We start from the raw sequence: 23,183 nt of genomic DNA, 5'->3' as shown, positions 1-23,183 counted from the left end.
CTATACAGCCTCTCATCATATTTTCCATGGAAATAATCTATTTTTATTTCTTTCATTAAGATTCTTTATGGTATGGTGATTTAGAGAGTGGTACAAAGAATAAACTCAGCATTTTAATATCTATGTTCTTATATAGTTATTTATTTATAATCCTAAATATTTTCTATACAATATCCTCAAAATGTTTAAAAGCTAGAAGCGAGCTGGAATAAAAGTCCTAAATGCAGGAAACTGAATGCTCAATGAAAGTTGTATTTAAATTGAGAACCATTACCACAGGTATTCTTGGCAGTCATTTTTTCTACCTTTACCTTTTCAAAATCTTCTGTTGTAAACTGTTTAGAAGCTAAATAAAGCAGCCCTTCAGGATCAATGGCTTTCTTTAAAGTATGTTGCACAGTAGGAAGAAATGGGTGGCAAGGAGATGATTCATTACAGTTAATCAATAATCCAAATGCCTCTACAAGATTAGCTGGAATTAAACTGCAATCCTACATCAAACAAAAATGTAAAAAGCAAACATTAAGTTCAGGCATTTTCACAAAAACTTTGGAAATAATTATAAATTATTGAAATAATCATATATTTATAATACTTGATTATATTAAATTATGTACACATAACTAATAATTATGATTTGTTACTACTAATTATTATTTAAAGTGATTCCTGAATATTATGGGAACTTTGTGGTAACTGATTTTTTAAAATGCTCTTAATTATTTTTTTAAATATTTTATTTATTTATTTTTAGAGAGGGAAGGGAGGGAGAAAGAGAGAGAGAAACATCAATGTGCGGTTGCTGGGGGTCATGGCCTGCAACCCAGGCATGTGCCCTGACTGACAATAGAACCTGCGACACTTTGGCTCGCAGCCCACGCTCAATCCACTGAGCTACGCCAGACAGGGCTATTTTCTTATATATTATTCTTTAAATCCTCTCCCAAATTCAAATAACAATTTCTACTGAGCAGATATCTGCTTGGAATGATTTTTAAAACATTCAAATTTTTAAACTGTGTCATTATTTAGTTCTAGTACCCAATTAAGTATAGAAATGGGTAATAACAAAACACTAAGAACAACAAGAGCACTAAGATTAAAATCTGTTGCTAAATTTTAACATTAAAATAAAATATAACATTTTAACAATAAAATATACAAATACCTTACCATCTGACCAATTAGAGTGTTGGTTTTCTGCATATTTTTCCTTGATGATGAATCCATATCAATGAAAGACCAGAAACTGCACTGAATTGGAAAAGTCATTTGTTGATCGATATCATCCCCAGACTTCTTTCCAGGGATATATACTGTGATGTTTCTGCTTTCCATAACTAAGTTAAAGACATTACCCATTTGTTATTTAAGTTCATTTTGGTCTATATAACTATAAATCAATAATACATATTTTATAGAATCTTACCATCTAAATTTTAGATAATATAGACACAAGTAAATTTGTTCTGCAAGATATAACTGTCTAAATTAGAAAATATGCCATAAAAATAACAAGATGAGAAAATATTTGAATGTTTATATGTCCTGTGACTTGATGAGAACCAGCCATCCAAAGCTTGTAGCTAGTACTGTGGTCAGTGTCTGGGTGGAATACACAGAAGGTTAGGAGATTGGTCATTCAGTGCAAGCTTACAAGGGAGGTTGAAATAAAGCCACGTTCTTTTATGTGGAAAAATAATGATGGAAAGTGGGCTATTTTTGTGTGAGTGAAAGAGGAAAAGGCTGAGAGAGAATATGAACTACAATGATTAGGGGGAATAAATCTCAAATTCAATATGTTCAAAACCAAATCATTTCTCCTTAAATGGCTCTGTGTGCATTATTCATGTTTGGGGTATCACCATCTAAGCACTTAAAACCCAAACAAAAAGGTGTGAAAACATTCAATTCTTTTTTCTATCTGTCCCTCAACCCACTCAGTCTATGAATTCAATACTATTTCTAGGATTCTATCTCCCAACCATTTCTCAAATTAGTCTTCTCTCCACTCATAATAACAGACTTTTTTATACATGTTTTTCTTTCTCTTGGGTCATAAGGTAAATATATACATTTAACTCAATAGAAACTGCCAGACCAGTTTGTAAGATGGTGTACTATTTTACATTTTCATCAATAATATGTGAGAATTTCTGTTTCTCCACATCCTTAGCAACTTTGCTTGTTGTCAACCTTTTTAAATTTTTGTCATTCTAGTAACCAGGACCCAGCTACATAATTTGTGTGTCTTAGTGTAAAATGAAAATCTGTGCCTCTTACTCAAAAATACTAATATTCAATATATAAAGCTTTTTCCTTAAAAAATGTTATTACTTATGTAATGGGGTGATATGGAGAAATTAGAACACTCATACATTATTGTTGGGACTGTAAGAGGGTATGACTACTGTAGAAAAGTTTGGTGGTTCCTCAAAGTTAAACATAGAATTACCCTATGATCCAGCAATTCCACTTCCAGGTATAATACCCAAAAGAGTTAAAAGCAAGGACTCAAACAGATATTTGTATAACAATGTTCATTAGCAGCAGCATTATTCACAATAGCCAAAAGGCAGAAACAGCCCAAGTGTCCATCAAAAGATGAATGAAATTTTTTTTAAAAATTGGCATATATATAGTTAAATATTATCCAGCCATAAAAGGGAATCAGATTCTATGAATAGGCAAATTCATAGAGAAAGAAAGTAGAATAGAGGTTACCAAGGACTGGAGGTAGCAGGGAACAGGGAGTTACTTTTTAATTGGTACAGAGTTCTGTTTGGGATAATTTAAAAATTTCTGGAAATGGATAATGGCATGTTTACACAACATTATAAATGTACTTAATGTTAGTGAATTATACACTTAAAAGGGGTTAAAATGCTAAATCTTATGCTATATGTATTTTATCAGAATTTTTAATAAAAGGAATGTAGTACTGACACATGCTACAACATGGATGAACCTCAAAAACATTATGTTGACTGAAAGAAACCAGTCACAAAAGACCACATTATCATAGAATTCCATGTACAAGCAATGTCCAGAACAGGCTAATCTGTAGAGACAGAAAGCAAATTAGGTTGCCAGGGACTGTGAGAAGAAGGGGTTTGAAGAGATGACTGATAATGAGTATGGGGTTTCCTTTTTGGGTGTTGAAAATATTCTGAAAGACAGTGATGATGGCTTTACAACTCTGTAAATATTCTAAAAACCAGTAAACTGTACATTTTCAGTGGTAAATTGTATGGTATGCAAATTATATCTCAATAAATCTGTTACCAAAAAAATGTATAAATGTAATTACCATTCTAAAACTATTTTTTTTAAATATTGATTTTTAGAGAGAGAGATGAAGGGAGAGAGATAGATGAGAGAGAGAGAGAGAGAGATATCAAATTGTATGTTCGACCTGAATAAGAATCAACTTATTCATCGGCTGATTATTGTATGTGCCCTGACCCAGTATCGAACCTGTAATCTTGGTGAATCAGGATGATGTTCTAGCCAACTGAGCTACCTGGCCAGGACCTAAAACTAAAATTTTTAATTATTGGCAGGAATATTGCCATTTATCTTTATATGGTACAATACCAATCTTAAATACAAATAAATGATCTTTTAACTCACATGTGAAATTACTAATATAAGTAGCTTATATTGTAGCTAGTATATCACAATACAGGTAATACATATTACATACTATACAGCATATAACATATATTATATATTCCACACAATATGCAATATATAATATATTCTGTATATCATTACACAGAACATACAATATATTCTATATATGCTATATTCTATGTAACATACCACATACTCTGTTATGTTATATAATATGCTTAGATGTTTGTGTATGTGTATTACATAATATATATGATGTCCTATAATATATTATAATATAATACTGTATATTGTATTATATATTAGGCATAATATATAATATAATGTGCTATATTATTATATATAATATATAATAAAATAATAATGTAATATAAATTATATATAATATATATTATGATATATTATATACTAGCTATAATATTCTCTCTCTATATATTTCTTTGAGAACACTGGAAATGCTGCACAAACCTGTTTTTTATTTTGCTTCTTGATATACATCACTAATGCATGGTGAATTAGCTTATTGATGAATAAGGAAGGACTGAAAGGAAAAGAAACTAAGTGTGGCCTTGTATTTCTCTTTCCTCCTATATCATCATTTTCAGTGTAAGTAGTTGGCAAATACAGAAAATAACCAAGTACGAAAAGATATGATGGGGTTCCTTGGTCATTTGTATTTCTTAGATTACCACTGCCTGCCTTCTATAGAAAAAGCAAGTCTGGTTGGAAGGGAAAGTGTGACCTCTTGGGAGCTATTGACTCCCTTACTTAGTTGAAAATGTCTTGATATGGGACATTAGCACAGCCTTGTAGTGTACTTGCAATACATAGGAGTCCAGAGAGAACAAAACTGGTTACAAATTGTGCAGCTGCATAGTGATTGCAAATGCTATGTGAAATAAGGGCAACAAGGCATGGTAAACACATGTGTGAATGTATCTCCACTGCTTACACACATGCTTGTCTGTCTTAATGGACTTCCTTAAAACACAAGTTTGACGATAAAAATCATTAAAAATTTGAAAATGGTGGCAGTACAGTTTTAACCAAGTCCCAGCCTGTTCTAGGAGGAGGAGGGCCTTTGTGAAACTATACTTGTTCCATGTCCATGAAGCAGGCCCTCCTAGTGCGTGAGTGTTGGTATCTCATTGCAGTTTTATTTTCATTTCCCTGGTATCCAATGGATGATAATGAGTACTCTTTCATGTGCTTATTAGTCATTTTGTATATCTTTGTGAAGTCACTATTCAAGTCTTTTGCCCATTTTAGGCTGGGTTCTTTGTTTTTTAAATTATTGACTTATAGGAATTGTTTCTATGTGCTAGGTGTATGTCTGATATCAGATATATGTATTTGCAATTATTTTCTTTTTATTCACTTGTCTACTCACTTTTTAAATGGGACCTTTGATGTGTATAACTTTTTAGTTTTGATGAAGTCCACTTTATCAATTATTTTCTGTTTATGACTTTCTAAGTCCTAAGAAATATTTGCTTATGTTAAGATCATGAAGATATTCTATGTTTTCTTTCTTCTAGAGCCTTATAGTATTAGTTTTTATGTTTAAGTATACGATCCCTCTTTACTTAATTATTGTTTATAGTTGAGGTGAGCCAATGCTAATTTGGTTACATATATATAACCGAATTGTCCATCATCATTTGTTGAAAAATATTTTCTTTCTCCATTTACTTGCTTTGGTGCCATAGTCAAAAATAATTCACCATAAATTCACCATATTAGTGTGGGTCTCTTTCTGCATTCTCTTCTAGGGAGAGGGAACATACTATGTGCCCTGAGCATTGCTGCACATTCTTGTTGTTATTCCAAGAATACAAGGCCCTGACTGCTTTTTGCTCAGTCCATACCTGTCCATATCCTTGTTAATTATAAATCTACCCCAAACTGTGTAATACACTAATACCAAAATCAGAACAAAAACATGGTAAGAAAAATACAGACCAATATTTCTTGTGATATGGATTTAAAAATCCACAAAAAATATAAGCACATTGAGTCCAACAATGTATAAAAAGAATTTCATACTACAGCCAGGTGGGCTTTATTCTAGGTAAGCAAAAATGGTTCAACATTTGAAAATCAGTTAATGTAATCCATAATATCAACAGGCTATAGAAGAAAAATCACATTATTATATCAATATATTCAGAAAAAGCATTTGATAAAATCCAACACCCATTTATTAAAAAAAATCTCAGTAGATTAGGAATAGAGGACTATGCCTTCAACTTGAAAGAGAAGACTCAAAGCTTTCCTGCTAAGATCATGAACAAGACAAGGATGTCCCTTCTCACTATTGCTTTTCAATATCATATTGGAAGTCTTACTTAACGCAATAAGACAAGAAAGGAAATAAATCTAGTTCAACAAAAACTCATGTGTTAGCACAACTGAGAGCAAAGACTAAAACAGTACATTTGCACATTAAAGTCCTTTGTTTTTACTTATAAAGATAAAATGAGACATGACATTTAGTATAATTTCTCAATTTCTAAAACAAGTCCAATACAATCCTAACTGTTAAATAACGCCTTGTCACTGGTGAAACTATAAATTAAACAGGTAAAAATTAATTTGATACTCTGGCTGGGTAGCTCAGTTGGTTAGACCATCACCCAGATACGCCAAGGCTGTGGCTTTGATTTCTAGTCAGGGCACATACAAGAAGAAACGAATGAATGCATCAATAAGGGGAACAACAAATCCATGTTTCTGTCTCTCTAAAAATCAATCAATAAAAAATATTTAAAAAGAAAATTAATTTGAAAAATATAGTGTGTACCTGATTGAAGTTGTTCAAGTTTATCTTTTTTGTGTGAAGCCAAGTCTCCTATAAAGCAGATACCACCTTTAGCCAGCAAAGCACTGCCAGCTTGAATGCTAACCGCTCCAGTTCCATAATTATTCCTGGACAGAGTAGGAAAAATTTCAGTAGAGACTGGATGACGTATACCACGGGGCACAAGGTTTATACTAAAATTCAAAAGCCTAGGGAAAAATAAATTATTCATTACTATTATTTAATATTTGGTTTTGAGAAATCATAATATGTAACAGCTACATAATCAAATTTAATTTGATTCAATTTTTACTGAGCTAAGTATAAAAAACATATGTAAAACTTAATCCTTTACTTGGAAAACTCACAGCCAAGAAAGAGACATAAACAAAAAACTAAAATACAATGTGAAAAATGCTGAAATAATGTTTTGAGAACATCCATAAGAGAGTATTATTTCTTCCTGGAAGTAAGTCACAGAAAGGTACAGAGAGATAACATTTGAACTGGGCCTTCCTCATTTTATGAATTGTTTTCTTTTGTTTACTTGGAGTTTTTGCATTTAGGTTTGCCAATAGCTCATCATGACTATTCCTGCTGCCGATGCTCTGTATCATGGTAACTCTCGGGAGTTTTTGCTTTCTAATCTCTTTGCCAACTGCCTCAGCCTCTTTATTTCTCAAATTTAAATTCTAAGAAAAGAATATGATTATTTTAGCTTAGCTTTCAAATCCTTGCCACAGAAATCATAGGCTGTTGGTGCAATCAACTATGACGACTAAACATAGACATGCAGAGCAAATATAGAAGCAGCAGCATCCCCTAAATGTGGATAAGTAGATGTTATAAAATGTCTACTGTATGTGCCATTCCAAAGAATTTGGATGTTAGTTTGAAGACTATAAAATGGGGCAGTGAAATTTAGAAAGACACTTGCAAACCTTTAGAGCAGTGGTTCTCAAACCTAACTCACATTAAAATCACCTGTGGAGTTTTAAAAAATTCCAATACCAAGCTCCACCCCAAAGCAGGGAAATTAGAACTGTGGGCCACACGCATATATTTTCTCTCAGGTGAGTCTAATGTGCAGTCAGTCTGAGAACCCAGTTATATAGAACAATGGGCCTCAAACTTGGCTGCACATTGAAGTCAGCTGAGGAATTAAAAAAAAAAAAACAACAGATACAAGGTCACAGAATACAAGGTCAAAATAAAGAAAACAATTGTATTTCTTGTTTTTAATTTGTTTAAAGATTTTATTTATTTACTTATTTTAGAGAGGGAAGGGAGGGAGAAAGAGAGAGAGAGAGAAACATCAATGTGCGGTTGCTGGGGGCCGTGGCCTGCAACCCAGGCATGTGCCCTGACTGGGAATTGAACTTGCGACACTTTGGTTCACAGCCCACTCTCAATCCACTGAGCTACGCCAGCCAGGGCACAATTGTATTTCTATATATTCACAGAAACTATTTGAAAAATGAAAATAACAAAATACTGCCTTTTTTAAAAAAATCCTTACCTGAGGATATGTTTACTGATGAGAAAGAGAGTGAGAGGAAGGTAGGGGAGAGAAACATCAATCTGAGAGAGAACCATCCATCCATCCATCATCCACCTCCCACATGCACCTCTACTGGGGATCAAACCTGAAACCTTTTCAGTATATGAGACAATGCTGCAACCAACCAAGCCACTCATCCACTGCAAACACTACCATTTTTAATAGCATCAAAAATATCAACTACTTAGAAATCAACTTAAAATATGTTCATGACCTTTATAAAACATTGCTGAGTGAAATTACAAAAGATTTAAATAAATGGAGATGCACACCATATACATAGATTGAAAGACTCAGCATTGTTAAATGGTAAATTCTCCCCCAAACTGATTTATAAGTTAACTGCAATTCCAATGAAAATCCTTAAAGTCTTCTTTGAGGGGGAGTAGTGGGTGAAGTTGGTGTTAACATATGAATTCCAAACTTTATAAGAAAGTGCAAAGGACCTAAAACAGTGGGGAAAAAATGAATATGAAGAATTAAGTTGTACTACCTGATTCAAAACTTAACAGAGCTACAATAATGAAGAGTGTGTGGTATTGGCATAATTATAGACAAATGGGTCAAAATAACAGAAAAGAGAGTTCAGATGATTTATACCCAGTTCAATTTTATAAGTAATTTACATCCAGTTCTATTACTTTTCAGTGATGGCACCAAAACAATTCAATGGGGGAAAGGAAAGTCTCTTCAACAAATGGTATACAAAAATTAAATAAGTGCATAGCAAAAACATAGCAAAAATCTTGACTTCTACCTCAAACCACATACAAAAATTAGCTTGTGATAGATAAGAGACCTAATATTAAAGTGAAAATTATAATGCTTCTGGAAGAACACACAAAATAATATATTTATGACCTTGGGGTTGGCAAAGATTTCATCACCAGAAGAATGTATAAACAAATTCTGCTATATTCATATAATGGAATTCTACTAATCAATAAAAGCAATAAAATAATGATACATACAACTGGGTCAGTCTCAAAAACATGTTGAGTGAAAGAGACTAGATCCAAGAGTATGCACTGTATGCCCCTGCCGGGTAGCTCAGTTGGTTAGAGTGTCATCCTGATATGTGGAGGTGTGGGTTCCATCCCTGGTCAGTATGCATACAAGAAGGAACCAATGGATGCATAAATAAGAGGAACAACAAATCTCTCTCTATCTTTCCCCCCTCCACATCTAAAATTAATTTAAAAAAAGAGTATGCACTGTATGATTCTACTTATATAAAATTTAAGAACAGGAAATTAATCTATGGTGACAGAAATCACCTGTGGAGATAGGAACTGTTTGGAAGGGCGAATGGAAGAACTTTCTGAGGTGATGAAAATGTTCCATATTGTTGTGATGGCTACAGGAGTATATGCATTTATCAGTCATCAAATTGTATATTTAAGATCTTATTATTTCACTATATATAAACTTTACCTAAAAACAAAACACCACACAGCCTCAAATACCACAGGAAAAGTCAAAGGTTAATGACAAACAGGAAAAGAGACAATGGTCTTAATTTATAAGAGGTATCATAAATCAATAAGAAATAAACAACTTAATAGAAAGTGAACAATTGTCAAGGAGTTTCATAGGAAGATAACAGAAGTGTTTAACAAACTATAAATGATGTCAAAATGTATTCCCAATTAAAGAAATGTAAATTAAATAAATATAATTTTCCATCAATCAGATGAAAAAATTTTAAAGTTTAATAATATCCAGCACTGGTGAGGTAGTAAGGAAGCAAATACTTTTATGCTCATATGTGAAAATTCAATTGGTGCAATCTATAGCAGTTAGCATCATACTTACATTGCAATTTAATTTTAGCAAAAACATTTGAATTTTGGAGTTTTATTCTTTTAATTTTAAATTCATTCTATATATTTGTTTTTCTTTATAATTGCACATAAGATTTTATTATAAAAAGCACATTCTTAGCTTTTTGAATATTTATGTAACTTTTTTAAATGGGTACTTGCTAGTGAGGAGCCCCAAAAGCTGAGTTAAGGCTTATTTTAACATTAGGGTGGTGCTCCCAAAACAGTAATTTGGGCACTTTTGACAGCATTATTTGGGTACAGTGAGTCAGCATTACTGAATGGAATCTTAAAGAAAAGTAAGGAAATGGCTTGTTGCCTCTTAGAGGGGGAGATTATTTAAAAATGAACATAAAGTACAAAAGCAGAACTCTAAGGTAGGGGAGGGGGGAAAAGGTAGCCTGTATGATGCATTTATTTGTAAAGGTCAGAGTGGAAAATAGGTGGAAACTTTAAATAGTTAAAATAGATTCTCAAAATATTGAAAGCAAACATCCCATTTCTCAATCCATGTTTTAAAACTTTTGGACTTTATTGATAAATGTTTATTTAAATAAATTTTTGCCCAGATAAATCCTAAATATTTGTCTTGTAATAATGCTCATGGAAAGGATTAAATAATTAAATCTGTGACCAATTTATAATTTGAAAAATTTCATGTCACATATTTTACCTGTCTACAAGTAGAGAATCACTTGTTACAATTAAAATATCCAGGCAATCTTCCACTTCCTTGTTAAAGTCCCTTGTCTGTACTAGACTCATCAGCAAACAGAGCTTGAGCAAATTGTAAGTCCCAGGAGGAACAATGTGTGACGCAAAGGCACTGGTAAGTATTGCTGTAAACTTCCAGCATGAGCTGGCAGTCAAAGAGAGGAGACACCTGAAATTGTCGCTAATTCCTGAAGGAACTGAAAGTAAATAATAACACATACATTAAAAGGGGTTTGAAAACAAAGAAAAAAGACATTATAGATACCTAATTCTATTTATCTAAAATATTATCAAAATACAGTTCTTTTAATGATGCTATATTCAAATTATAATGATACTAGATTATGACTGGAGGTCACTCAGGTCTGTCATTTGCATTCCAGGAAACATGATAAAAGGAAGCAGTCACCCCAAGTGTCCATGTAGACTGACTGCAAACAAGTCCCTCTTTTAAGACCTATGTGAGCAAAGCCACATCATAGAGCTCCTATTGTAGTGTTTGCTTTTTTATTTCTGTGTTTGAAATAATATTACCTGGAGGGCTAAAAAGCAGAATGGGAAATATTTGACTGTTGCTGTTAAAGGGAAAGATTACTTTATTACTTTGAAAGCATTATACTGTACTGTATGGTAACAGTCTAGAACTCCACTCCCTCTGTCCAACTCCTGAAAGCAATGAGTGATTTAATCAAATTGGTCAGTTTGGGAGGAACAGCTATGCATGTATAACCCAGTCCCTTTCTCCTTCCTCTTGGGCTCCCATCATAGAGCATTGATTTCTTCTACTCACACATGCCCATGGACCAAGGAAGGCCTACCGTAGTGTAGCTCTTGCCACATCTGTGTGGTTAAATCTGCCTAATTCTGGAGTTCAGCATGAGAAAGCAGTTTTCCACCTACATATAAGCTATGTTCTGCTACCAAACTAATACATCTTGAAACACCTCACAACAGAAAATATTTAAAATATCACTAAAATGTCTATTGTTCATTAGTGCCTTTCTTTCTTCAATATTTTTATTGTTAAGAAGCATTCTCTTCAAGATAAGCAGAGGTATCTATAATCTAAAGTTGAATTTAAATACTTGCATTTAAATTCAACTTGGACCTCTATTATTGCAGATGGTTATGTAAAAATTCTTTAAAAAATCTAACTCTATTCAAGATTTAACTAGCTTTTCTTACATTTAGATATTTGTGTGCCCAGTTAAAAGAGTAGGTCTGCTCTCCACTTTTGTTTACATAATGCTTAATTATGTTTGAGTTGTTAAAGAAATAATAAATTGTCAGAAATAAAGGTGATATTTTGCCTTTCTATTTTGCCTTATGTCTCAGTTGGTCCAGAACTCAGATGAGGAGAAAGATGCTATTTTACTGGGCTCTCTTTCTCAGTTCACAAGCTAAGATCCAGCTAAGCCTAGAAAATAAAGGTTAGGGTAGAAAAGCCTTTTGACTAGTCTTTAACTCTTGGGACCCTGAAATATTTTTCTCATTGCTAATTATTATAACGATAATGTTTAGCAAAAAAAAAAAAAGATTTCCTGTGGACAAGGCTCTACATTATCCCATTTTTTTCTTCATAGAATTTATTATCTGAAATTGTCTTACTGATTAGTTTACTATCACCTGATTTCAGAGTAGAAACCTTAACTGTCCTGAGCACTGTATCCCTAGCACTCAGAAGAGTGCCCAGCACATAGGCAGCCAATACTTATTTCCTAAGCAAATGGATTTAAATGTAAGTACTTGTTAATATATATACTATATATTTTCCTTACCTTTTGGACTGCAAAAAGTGATGCTGTTTGCCTCTATACAGACAGAAGTTTGTAAAGTTTTTACACAGGTTGGAATTCCGATAATTTTATACTCATTTCCTATATTCATTTTATTCACTGATTCATCTAAAAATTATTAAACACAAAAGAAAATGTGTTCACTAAAAGAAACTTATACATGATCATATGGTTCAAAGATCTTGAACAGTAACAATTCAGTAATTACATTAGTTGTAAAGTATTTACTTTTACTTAATGTAATATCCATATAGGATGGCAGTAATGTAAATCGAGGCAATTTTATTGTTGATAAATTTTGATACTTATAGGCAATGATGAATTAACTTCAAGGAGCATGTGACATAACAACTAGGTAGTCTCCTACATAGTCAAAACAGAAAACAAGATCATTCTATTTAAGATGAAATATTTTTGCATTAAATGATAAGAAATTTTAATAAACATGATTTTATAAGTAATATTTTATTTGGGAATAAAATAATTTTAAAAGGTATTATTACCATCTACAATATAGACAAGGTACTTTGACATACAATACCCAATTGTAAACTAAAAATAGATATTGTCATACCCACTTTATATATGAAAAAACTGAGAGGGTAAGTAAGTGACTTGCACAAGGCTAAATAATTAAATACCAAAACTGAAATTCACATCTCGGTCTGCCTAGTTCCAAAGTCTACCCTCTTGCATTATCCTAGGTTCCTCTCTCATACCTACATATTGGGCAAGGCTTTTGTATAAGTTCAAATCTCATTCAAAAAGATCATACACCAAAAGTCTTGGTCCTCCATTACACAGTTAGGAGTTGGGTAGTTGTAAAGCTATGCAGAAAAAGATTTACAAGGCGATTAACTTCTCTCTGTGAACAAGATCAAACAGTGATCTTCATTTTTAATTCTTTTTTTAAAAGATTATTTATTTATTTACTTTTAGGCAGAGGGGTAGGGAGAGAGAGAGGGAGAGAAACATCCATGTATGGTTGTCTCTTGCATGCCCCACACCAGGGACCCGACCTGCAACCCAGGCGCATGTCCCGCTGTGAACCAGCGACCCTCTGATTCACAGGCCTGTGCTCAAACCACTGAGCCGCATCAGCCATTCCAACACTAAAAGAATTTTTAACTCTTTTCTCTCCTCTCTTACACTTTTTTTTTAAGCTCCAGAGAGCCTACTGATGTACCCTACAGACTTGGAAGGGAAGAATCAGGCTCAAGAACTGAGACAATAAAAACCTAAAACAAACCAACCAAGCTAACAACAACAACAACAACAACAACAACAAACAACTAAATGATACAGAATAAATTACAAGGGGAAAATAAAAATAATAGTTTTTCAACTGTGCCATGGAATCTTCCAGTTTGATGGATATGTTCTGGAAAGGTCAAGAGGAAGACAAGAAGTCTAGGAATTCTGATTATTTCTTCTGATCTGAACCCCAAAGGGCCTGTTTTTATTCATTTAATTTTTAAAAATGTATTTGGGTTCTACATAAGGGTTTATTTGAAGAAAGGGTTTTCTACTAAAATATAAGTTGGATAGCCACTTATATTTATATATTGTAATATATGGTTTACATATAGTATGTAATAGAATCAAGTAGTTAAAAGCATATATTTTGAAACTGGAATACCTGAGTATAAATCATGATTGTGCCATGTACCAGTTGTATGACCTTCGACAAGTTACTTAACTTCTTTGTGTCTATTTCCACATTCTAAAATGAAAATAACGATAGAACCTATTGATAGGATTGTTGTGACTAAATGAGTTAATGTCTGTAAGAGTGTAGGGCACACAGTAACTGCTATATAAAAATTATGTATTATCATCTAGGCTTACATACCTGCCTCATCCTTGACAGGTCATGGTGAAGAGTTCTTATTTGAGTCTCTACTTTCCTAACTCTTATATTTCCTATGGATAGTTGACATCCAAGATCCCTCTTTCTGAACAGTTTAATTCCTCCACCCAAGAAAAGAGGCTGACCCATATCCTCATTTTCACAGTTCTGGCTTCTCACCTCTTCCCTGGGTGATTGATACTGATAATAATTTCCTCCTTCATGGCAGATGCTGCTATGCAGTACTTTACCCATGCAGTTTTCAACAGATAATCATATGTCAATGCTCATTCATTTATATAACAAACATTTATTGAGTTTTTAGTATGTGTAGTAAAAAATCTAAGTCCCTACCCTCATAAAGTCTATATTCTAAAACAATAAGTACAATACTTTCATAGCACGCATGCATAGAATAATGGGAGATCATTACCATGAATAATCATGACTTTGAGACTTAGCACAGTGCTTGGAACATAGCAGGTCCTAATATCTTTTTAAATACATGTTGTGCCCTGGCTGGCGTAGCTCAGTGGATTGAGCGCGGGCTGGGAACCAAAGTGTCCCAGGTTCGATTCCCAGCCAGGGTACATTCCTGGGTTGCAGGCCATAAACCCCAGCAACCGCACATTGATGTTTCTCTCTCTCCCTCTCTCTATCGCCCTCCCTTCCCTCTCTAAAAATAAATAAATAAAATATTAAAAAAAATACATGTTGTATGACTAAATGAATAATTGCCACATAGCTACATGTGACTCTTTAAAATACTTGAGTAAGATATCCTGTCATTCTTAAGCTGCAGCAGTCCCCCTTATCTGTGGGAGACATGTTGCAGTGGACATCTGAAAGTGCAGATAGTACCAAACTCTATACAGGGTCTGGCACAAAGTAACACCCATTTTGTTTTATAAAATTTTTTATTGCAAAATCATAAGCCTGTAATTCTGTAACATAACAATATCACACTCAAGCACACCATATGACATTTTAGGTGAAATGTTCAAATTAAAATTATAAATTATTACACCCATATATATTATTACCCTACCAACCACACTCAAGCAGGCCTTACTTCTGCCAGAACCCATATATACTGTTTTTTTCTATACATACATACATATGATGAAATTTAATTTATAAATTATTCACATTAAGAGATGAATAACAATAAGTAATAATAAACCAGAACAATTATAACAATATATATAAAAGAAGTGAATGTGGCATGATTATGTAAAAAACATTACTTAAACACAAGCACTGCAATCCTTGACAGTTGATATGAGAATCTAGATGGCTAGTAAGTAGCAAATAACAAAAGCAGGGAATGTGTACAACATGGAGATGCTGGACAAAGGATGATTCACTTCCCAGGATATTTCATCACACTACTCAGAATGGCATGTAATTTAAAACTTATAAATTGTTTACTTCTGGACTTTTTCATTTAATGTTTTCAGACCATGGTGTACCATGGTAACTGAAACCATGGAAAGTGAAACTATGGATAAAGGGGAACTACTGTATAATATAAAAGCATAACTAAGTCAATTACATATTTTATATATTTTACAGCAATTTGCTTTTAGTTCAAACAAAACTTACCTCTTAGAAAAATTGTAAGAGATTGAAACCTAAATGGCTGGTTGTTAGAATATCCTTGAAAAGCATGAAGTGCCTTTGTAGTAATTATTTCAACTATCTGTTTATCTTAAGGCAAAGAGCAAAAAAGAATGTTATTAGAATACATATTCAATTTAATTTCCATATTAAAATATCAGACACTACTTTTAAAATTGAAATACGTAAATGCATTTTTACCACCAAGTACTCTAAATTTTCTGTCTTCCTGAAGTGGAGATGAACACAGATTACACAAAAAGTCATTTCTTACTGTTGCAGATTCTGTAGCACCAGGCACATGCACCCTTATATACTGAAATCCTGAAAAAAACAAAACAAAATTGTTGGGAACCACCCTGCCTGGTTTTAGAAGCTGTAGCCCCCCATGGCTAAAGCTGAGTGAGAGTGAGCTAAGATGTCCAAGCATTCTTGCCTGCTTCAAATTGGGACCCTAAGACACTAAGAAGACAAAGCTTATCTCCCTGGCAGGGGCACCACCTCTGCTCCCTTTACTTCACCCTGCCTGGCCCCCAATGGATGACCAGTTAGCCAATGACGAGTAAGATTCCTCAAGGGAGGGACAACTTAAGACAGGCACGGTCACAAGGGGGCCCTCAGGGAAGGACTTGGGGGGGATATAGAAAAAGGGGGTGATGGACCTTTGCCCCTCAGCTTTGACATACCCTGAGTCCTCATTCTGTCTGCAAAAAGTCTCCTAATCTCTTGGCTGTTTTACTTTCCCTGCCCGACTTAAGCCTGAAATATTTGGGGGAGGTGTGTGTGGCCCTGTGCTGGAAAGGGAGGGTTCCCTGGGGCAATCAGGCCTAAAAAAGAATACATAAAATCTTGTGAAACCTGCTTTGCTAATACCCTCAATTTAAATGATAAGGGTTCAAGCATGAAATGAATTTGTTTCCCCCAAAGTTTTATGACCCTCTAGTTATCTGACCCTGACTCAAAATAAGCCCTCATAGTTCTTTGAATGTTATCTATTGTTTGACCATTACTACCTGGCAATGATTGATTAGCTTTACTTATATGCCCTGTATTCCTATGTAAATGAACCCAATAAAAGCCCACTGAGGAAAAGGCTCCTGGCCCTTCTTCTTTGAGAGTTCTGCTACCTTTCCTTCCCAAGAAGATCATGTCTTGGTAGATTTATTTTCATCCATGGCAGATGGGGGACTCTGTGGACAAAGATCCCCCACACAAAACAAAATAGATGTAAGCTAAGTTTGCTTTTGGGTTTAGCTATCTATTTTTAGTTCTTTAAAATTAATCAAATTTAAAGTATAATTAATTCAGTTTTGTGTGTGGGTTCAGAGCAGTTCAATGAACATTTATTGCATGGCTATTTCTTGCCAAACACTGTGCTAAGGCACTGGTAATATGGATACTTAAACACACAATTTCAATAGGCAGCAGTAAGGAAACAGATAATTTCAGTATGCAGTATTTATTTACAGAGTATTCAGAGAGAAGAGAGGAGGAGCATCCAACTCAATGAGAGGTGGAGATGAATGGAGATGTTCTGGAGAAAGACCAAACTGAAGTTAAGCCAAAGGACTGAGAGAGGATATGTTCATGCTGTCCCCACATGGAGTAGGAACAAACAATCTGAGAAAAACAAGTACGTCAGCGATAGAAGAGTATCTGTCACATTGGTGGGAGAAGAGAGGAAAAAATGCATTTAAGTTACAAACATTAGAAGACACCAAGTTTTCTAACATTCTTTTTGCTCTCTAAATATTTTATAACTAATTGTAAACATGATTTAGGATTAGACAATACATTGCTTAATGTTCTGATTTTATATTTTAATATTTACCTTTTGAAAGAAGGCATGCTTCATCTGAACAAAGAAATCTTGCACCTTGTGTATACTTGGTTACAGTTGTCATTGCAATCACAATTCCTTGCATCATATAAAATCTTTGAGATGTATAATCAAATGGAAACTCACAAAAATTAAGACTATAACTTGGCAGAGGAGGTAAATGTGTTAACTTCAGCACTATATTAATCTAATAAGAACATAAACATGGTATTAATAAAAACTGCAGATCCAATTGGACTTGTATTACAATATATATTTGTAGGGTAAATCAAGTAAATGATTTGTTAATGTTATTAGGAAACAAAATTTTAAGCAAAAAAGAGATTTAAATATACAATTAAAGGTTCAAAACCCTTATAATCTTACATTTTAATTGAAAAGATCATTATTTTTCTTAAAAATACACATTTCCTGAAAAGATATAAAACAATGACAACCCAATAGCAAGGAACACTTCCATTGCTCAGACTGTGATTGCTAACTAGAATTTTCCAATAAAAGGAAACAAGTCTCCTTAAGGGAAATGGTTCATTCCAGGTCTGAGGCAGAAAATATACCAGATGGGCCTGGTACATCTCCTTGTGTCAGAAACCAAAGGAGCTATAGAAAACCAATGGGATGGGTCCAAATGAGACAGGAGCAAACTTGAAAGGGACTCCCAATGACCAAAGGTAGGATAATAAAAGCATCAAAAAGAATGAAAAATTCATTAAAATGCATCAGATATATTTAAACATTCATGAGTTCCTCATAGTTTTTTAAAGAAAAAACAAAAACATAAAACAATTGGTTATCACTAGAAGCTAGATTTCAACTCATTACTCTTTGAAAATTTATAAATGGAAATAATCAAACATTTATTCTTCCCTTCTTAGAAAAACTCCATTTCAGGGTAATCAAATAGTTGATGAAGGAAACTTCTCTTATAGAATAATTTCAGCTAGTAAATTCTGAAAGGATGCCAAAGTTTAAAGAAAAACACAATTTTGCAACTCCTAATGAAATAATCAAGTATAGGCAATGATCATCAATGGCTGCAAAAACCATTAGGTGAAAGTTAGTAGGAGACTGTATATTGGAGAGATTTGAAGACATCACCTGAACCCACTAATCCATTGTGGCATTGCTACAATTAGGACAACAGATCATATAGTTCTCATACTGTAGTGCAATATGAAATATGCGAAAGTATCAGGCATTGTTGTCAAAATGAGTTGAATCTGGGTCTAAGCAAATCTTTAGAGCCAACTTCTATTTTATAGAAATATGGGGTGTAGAGGAATAAATTAAATACCATAAGAACATAATCAGAAAAATCCAGATTGAGATATTTTATGGAACAATTAACTAGTTTACTAGTTTCTTCAAAAAATCAATAGTATAAAAAGGGATGGGGAGGAAAATGGCTCTAGATTAAAAGGGTGTTAGTGAGATATAAGAATCAATTATAGCGTATAAACCTTGTTTTGACCCTGATTTGAACAAATTCACCTCAAGACATTCTTGAGGCCCCAAATGGGGAAATTTAAATATTGACTAGATATTATAATGATACCAAAGAATTATTATTATTGTAAGGGGTGATAAAGGCATTGTGATTATATAAGAAAAATGTCCACAATTTTTAGAGTTGACACTGAAGTATGTAAGGGTGAAATAACAGAATATCTAGGTTTGTTTTAAAATATTTCAGAAAAATATTGATAATGCAGGCATGGCAAAATATTGTAAACTGTTAACTCAGTGATAGATATATGGAGGTTTGTTGTATTAGTCTCTTTATTTTGGCATATATTTAAAATGGTTTATTTTCAGAATGTTTAATGTTATAAGTGATAATACAGGAAGCAAAGAAGCATATGTAAGATAATCCATTGAACTTTGAAAAATGTACTTTTTTAAAAAAGATTTTATCCATTTTATTTTTAGAAAGGGAAGGGAGGGAGATAGAGAGAGAGAGAAACATCAATGTGCGGTTGCTGGGGATCATGGCCTGCAACCCAGGCATGTGCCCCGACTGGGAATCGAACCTGCGACACTTTGGTTCGCAGCCCGCACTCAATCCACTGAGCTACGCCAGCCAGGGCTGAAAAATGTACTTTTTTAATTAAAAAAGAATATAAAAATATTTATTTGAGTCAGCTTAAAAGTATTATATATTAGTTTTCTTTGTTAAACTATAACTTACTTGAGTTTCAGTCTGTAATTGTCCAATTAATGAGAGAGTCTTAACAGCAATAAAACAGACCTGTGATTTCAAATAAACACAAAAGTTACCCAAAATGTCATGGGGCAAAAAATTATTTCTTTCTTTAACTTACTGATTGAAAAACTTGAGCAGCTTTTAAAGGCTGATGTAAAATGTGATTTCCAAGTTCAGCATCTAATTCAACAACATCAGAGGGATTTATTAAAATATTGAATCGATAGACAGCATAACTTTGTTTGGAATCTGTAAAAATACACAAATATACAATGAGGATAGTTATATGTGGGTATTTATTTTAAAGTTTCTAAAATAAAGTTGCCTTTGCTGAACATACCATTGTAGGACTTGCAATCATCTATAAACTTTTGGAGCCCTCCACTTCTGTCAAGATAGATAAGTGCTGCCTCTTTCATTTTTAGATTTGACATTTTCTTCTAGTTCATGATTCTTCTTTGTTATTAATTGATTAAACCACAGTAGCTGGTAAAGACTACAGATGATGAAACTCACAGAAAGATGAGAACACCTAGAAATAAAATAAATTAAAATGTATGTTTGAAGATCTCTAGTGAAACTTTACAAGCTACGAGTAAAATGATTAAGATTGGATCCTGTTCTGAAGAAGTTGTCAATTTATTGGGCATTTACTATTTAACGCATACTCAGCACTCAGGATACAGATGAATAAAATATAGTCCCTATTGTTCAGAAAGAGTACAGTGAGAGAAGACAGTTATGTAAAAAGTATAATACTAGGGAACACAAAAGGAACAACATATATTAAACAGTTCACAAAATTTGGGGTGATCCTTGTGTAGGGGGTCATAATATTTTCTACAACATGGTGGGTTTATAGAGAAAAACCAATGAATTCTACTTTTAAATGTGACATTTGGTAGATGAGTCAGATTTTACTGATTGAAGTAGAGGTCAAGAAGAGAGGAGAAAGTTTTCCAAAGACAGGGGTAACCTGCCCATTCCCCGTTTTCATATCTGCACTTTTGAATCCACACCCCCACCCACTACTTGGAGTCCGGGCCTAGTTGAGACTTCCGAGTTCATTTCTCTGTGGCCATAAGTTCGTACAATAATCAGAGCGTACACTGTGTTCAGGACTTTACATCTGTGTTCCATTAGGACATTTCCAGGGCTGAATGAAGGGAGGCTGTTGATAATGAAGTGAGTGGGTGAGGCTCAACCAGATTATGGAAGTTTACAGGCAAACACAAAGAGAAGCCATGAACGTCTTCAACAGGGCAGTAATGTGATACGGTCAGATTTTTATTTTGGAAACCAGTGGCTGCCGACAGTGTGGAAAACGGGTTGCAACAGAGAAAGAGCTGTCAATCAGTTTCTAGCTATCGAAACAGTCCAGAGATGGACGGTCCAAACTGGGGCACTAGGAATGGAATGGGACGGAACGGAGGAGATGGATTCTAGACTTTCTAAAGAGCTCGTTCGCACTGCGCCTGGTGGCCAGCTCGAAAGTGAATTTTCTACACGGGTGTGGGTGGCTGCTGCTGCTGTAATGGAAATTCTGAAGCTCGGGAAGAGTGGGAAAACGCTAAGGGAAAGTTCTTTGAGATATTCTGACTTTGACGGGCCCTTGGGACGCTCAGATATAGGGAGGCATGAATCAGAGTCTGATTCAGTAGCCTAAACAAAGGCTAGAGATAAAGCTCCGGGTAATACCTGAGTAACACAGGGACCCTGGGCATGGATGGGGAAGCGGGGGAAAGCCCGCGGAACGCAATAAATAAGCGAACGTGGTTAAAATTCTATCCGTCTCCTCACAGTCTAAAGAACACAAGTGTTTGTTCACTTGGAAGAGGAGCTGGTCGTGTCTTCTCTCCTTGCGGCGTCAGCAGGAAAACACCTCTCGACCAAAGCGGCGCAAAGAGAATCCAGCCTCACACCCTGGGGTCCGAAACGTCTCCCACCGGCAGCACCAACCACCAGCAGTACAGGCCCCGGACTAGCAGTGCGCTACCCGGGTTCTTGGACCTATCGAGCTACGCCACAGTCGCGCCGCCGCGAGCCTGACACCCAGGTAGCCCCTAGAGCGCATGCGCGCACCTTGCAGCCGTTGAGGGTGGCGCGGGGGCTGTCGGGCCGCGCCTCCCTGTCAGCGGGGCGACGAGGCCCAGCGGCGCTGCACCCTCTGGGATCACTCCCGCTCCCTCCCTGCGAAGCAAAGCAGGGATTAAAAGAGAGAAAGAAACCATCGATTGTCGTGGTTGTCACAGACCAATCGTGCCCAAGTTTGTTAAAAAAACTTAAGGTCCTGGCCGGTTGTCCAGTAGGTTGGAGCGTCCTTGAGACACCAGAAGTTGCGGTTCAATCCTCAGTCCGGCTCTGTATGGGAGGCAACGGCTCCATTTTTCTCTATCACCCGATGTCCGTCTGTCTGTCTCTCTCCAATCAGTAGACGTACTCAAATGACGAAATACTTTTCTGGTGGGAGTGGAAATGCTGCAGTTAATTTGGAAACCAGTCTGGGACTACCTTAAATGACTAAACAGAGTTACTGTATGACCCAACAAATCCAAGCCACATATTACACAGTATACATAGAATTTGAAACACATGTTCACACGAAAATTTATACATGAATGTTCATCGTGTTATTATCAGCCAAAAAGTGGATGAGATGTGGTATATCCACACACCGGAGTTAGTTGACCATAAAAAGGGCTGAGGCACTAACACACGCTACAAAACGGATGAGCCCTGAAAACACTATGCAAAGCAAAAGAAGCCAGACACAAAAGGCCAAATATTGTATGATGATGTTTATATGAAGTGCTGAGAATAGGCAAATCTGTAGAGAGAAGGTATTTTTCCTCATATAGATCTTGCATATTTTGTTAGGACTTCAACCTGTTTATTTGGGGGTGTGTGGCTAATGTTAATGGTGTTTTTAATTTCAAATTTCATTTTATTGCTGGTATATAAAAAAGTTATTTTTTTGTGCATTAATCTCATAACATGTAATCTTTCTCTAATCACTTATTAGTTCCAGAAATTTTTTAAGTTCTAGTGGATTTTCTACAAAGATATCCATGTCATTTGTAAACAAGAACAGTTTATTTAGATTTGGTACCTAACTAAAGCATCTGCTAGGGGATATCTTACTAAAGTAAATTTAGTTTAGAATCTAACATGAATGTATCATTAACAAAGTAAATTGTTACTGTTGCATTATTACTATCATTGAGGCATAAGAAAAAAATTCAACACAGCAAGGCTATATTAACTACTGTCTGGGAAGAACTGAAACAAAAATCCAACATGGGATCAAATTTGACCATTTGAATAGGCATTTCCCTGTGTAT

General features: G+C 34.6%; 1 protein-coding gene across 1 annotated transcript in view; it reads right to left on the bottom strand.

The window, feature by feature from the left end:
- Positions 1–20,276, bottom strand: part of MCMDC2 (minichromosome maintenance domain containing 2) — a 34,760-nt gene extending 14,484 nt beyond the window's left edge. Inside the window, exons 1-11 of the mRNA XM_045861513.1 lie at positions 20,183–20,276; positions 19,961–20,091; positions 19,828–19,887; positions 17,631–17,826; positions 16,001–16,123; positions 15,785–15,889; positions 12,313–12,438; positions 10,494–10,731; positions 6,440–6,645; positions 1,174–1,340; positions 312–491 (exon numbers count right to left, since the gene is read on the bottom strand). Coding sequence (XP_045717469.1) covers positions 312–491; positions 1,174–1,340; positions 6,440–6,645; positions 10,494–10,731; positions 12,313–12,438; positions 15,785–15,889; positions 16,001–16,123; positions 17,631–17,826; positions 19,828–19,887; positions 19,961–20,091; positions 20,183–20,276 — 1,626 coding nt within the window. The remainder of the gene's footprint in view (positions 1–311; positions 492–1,173; positions 1,341–6,439; positions 6,646–10,493; positions 10,732–12,312; positions 12,439–15,784; positions 15,890–16,000; positions 16,124–17,630; positions 17,827–19,827; positions 19,888–19,960; positions 20,092–20,182) is intronic.
- Positions 20,277–23,183: the final 2,907 nt, after the last annotated feature.

This window comes from Phyllostomus hastatus, unplaced genomic scaffold (genome assembly GCF_019186645.2).
Source record: "Phyllostomus hastatus isolate PE091 unplaced genomic scaffold, TTU_PhHast_1.1 phas_scaffold_21, whole genome shotgun sequence".
Classification (NCBI taxonomy): domain Eukaryota; kingdom Metazoa; phylum Chordata; class Mammalia; order Chiroptera; family Phyllostomidae; genus Phyllostomus; species Phyllostomus hastatus.
This window is presented reverse-complemented; position numbering and strand designations above follow the sequence as displayed.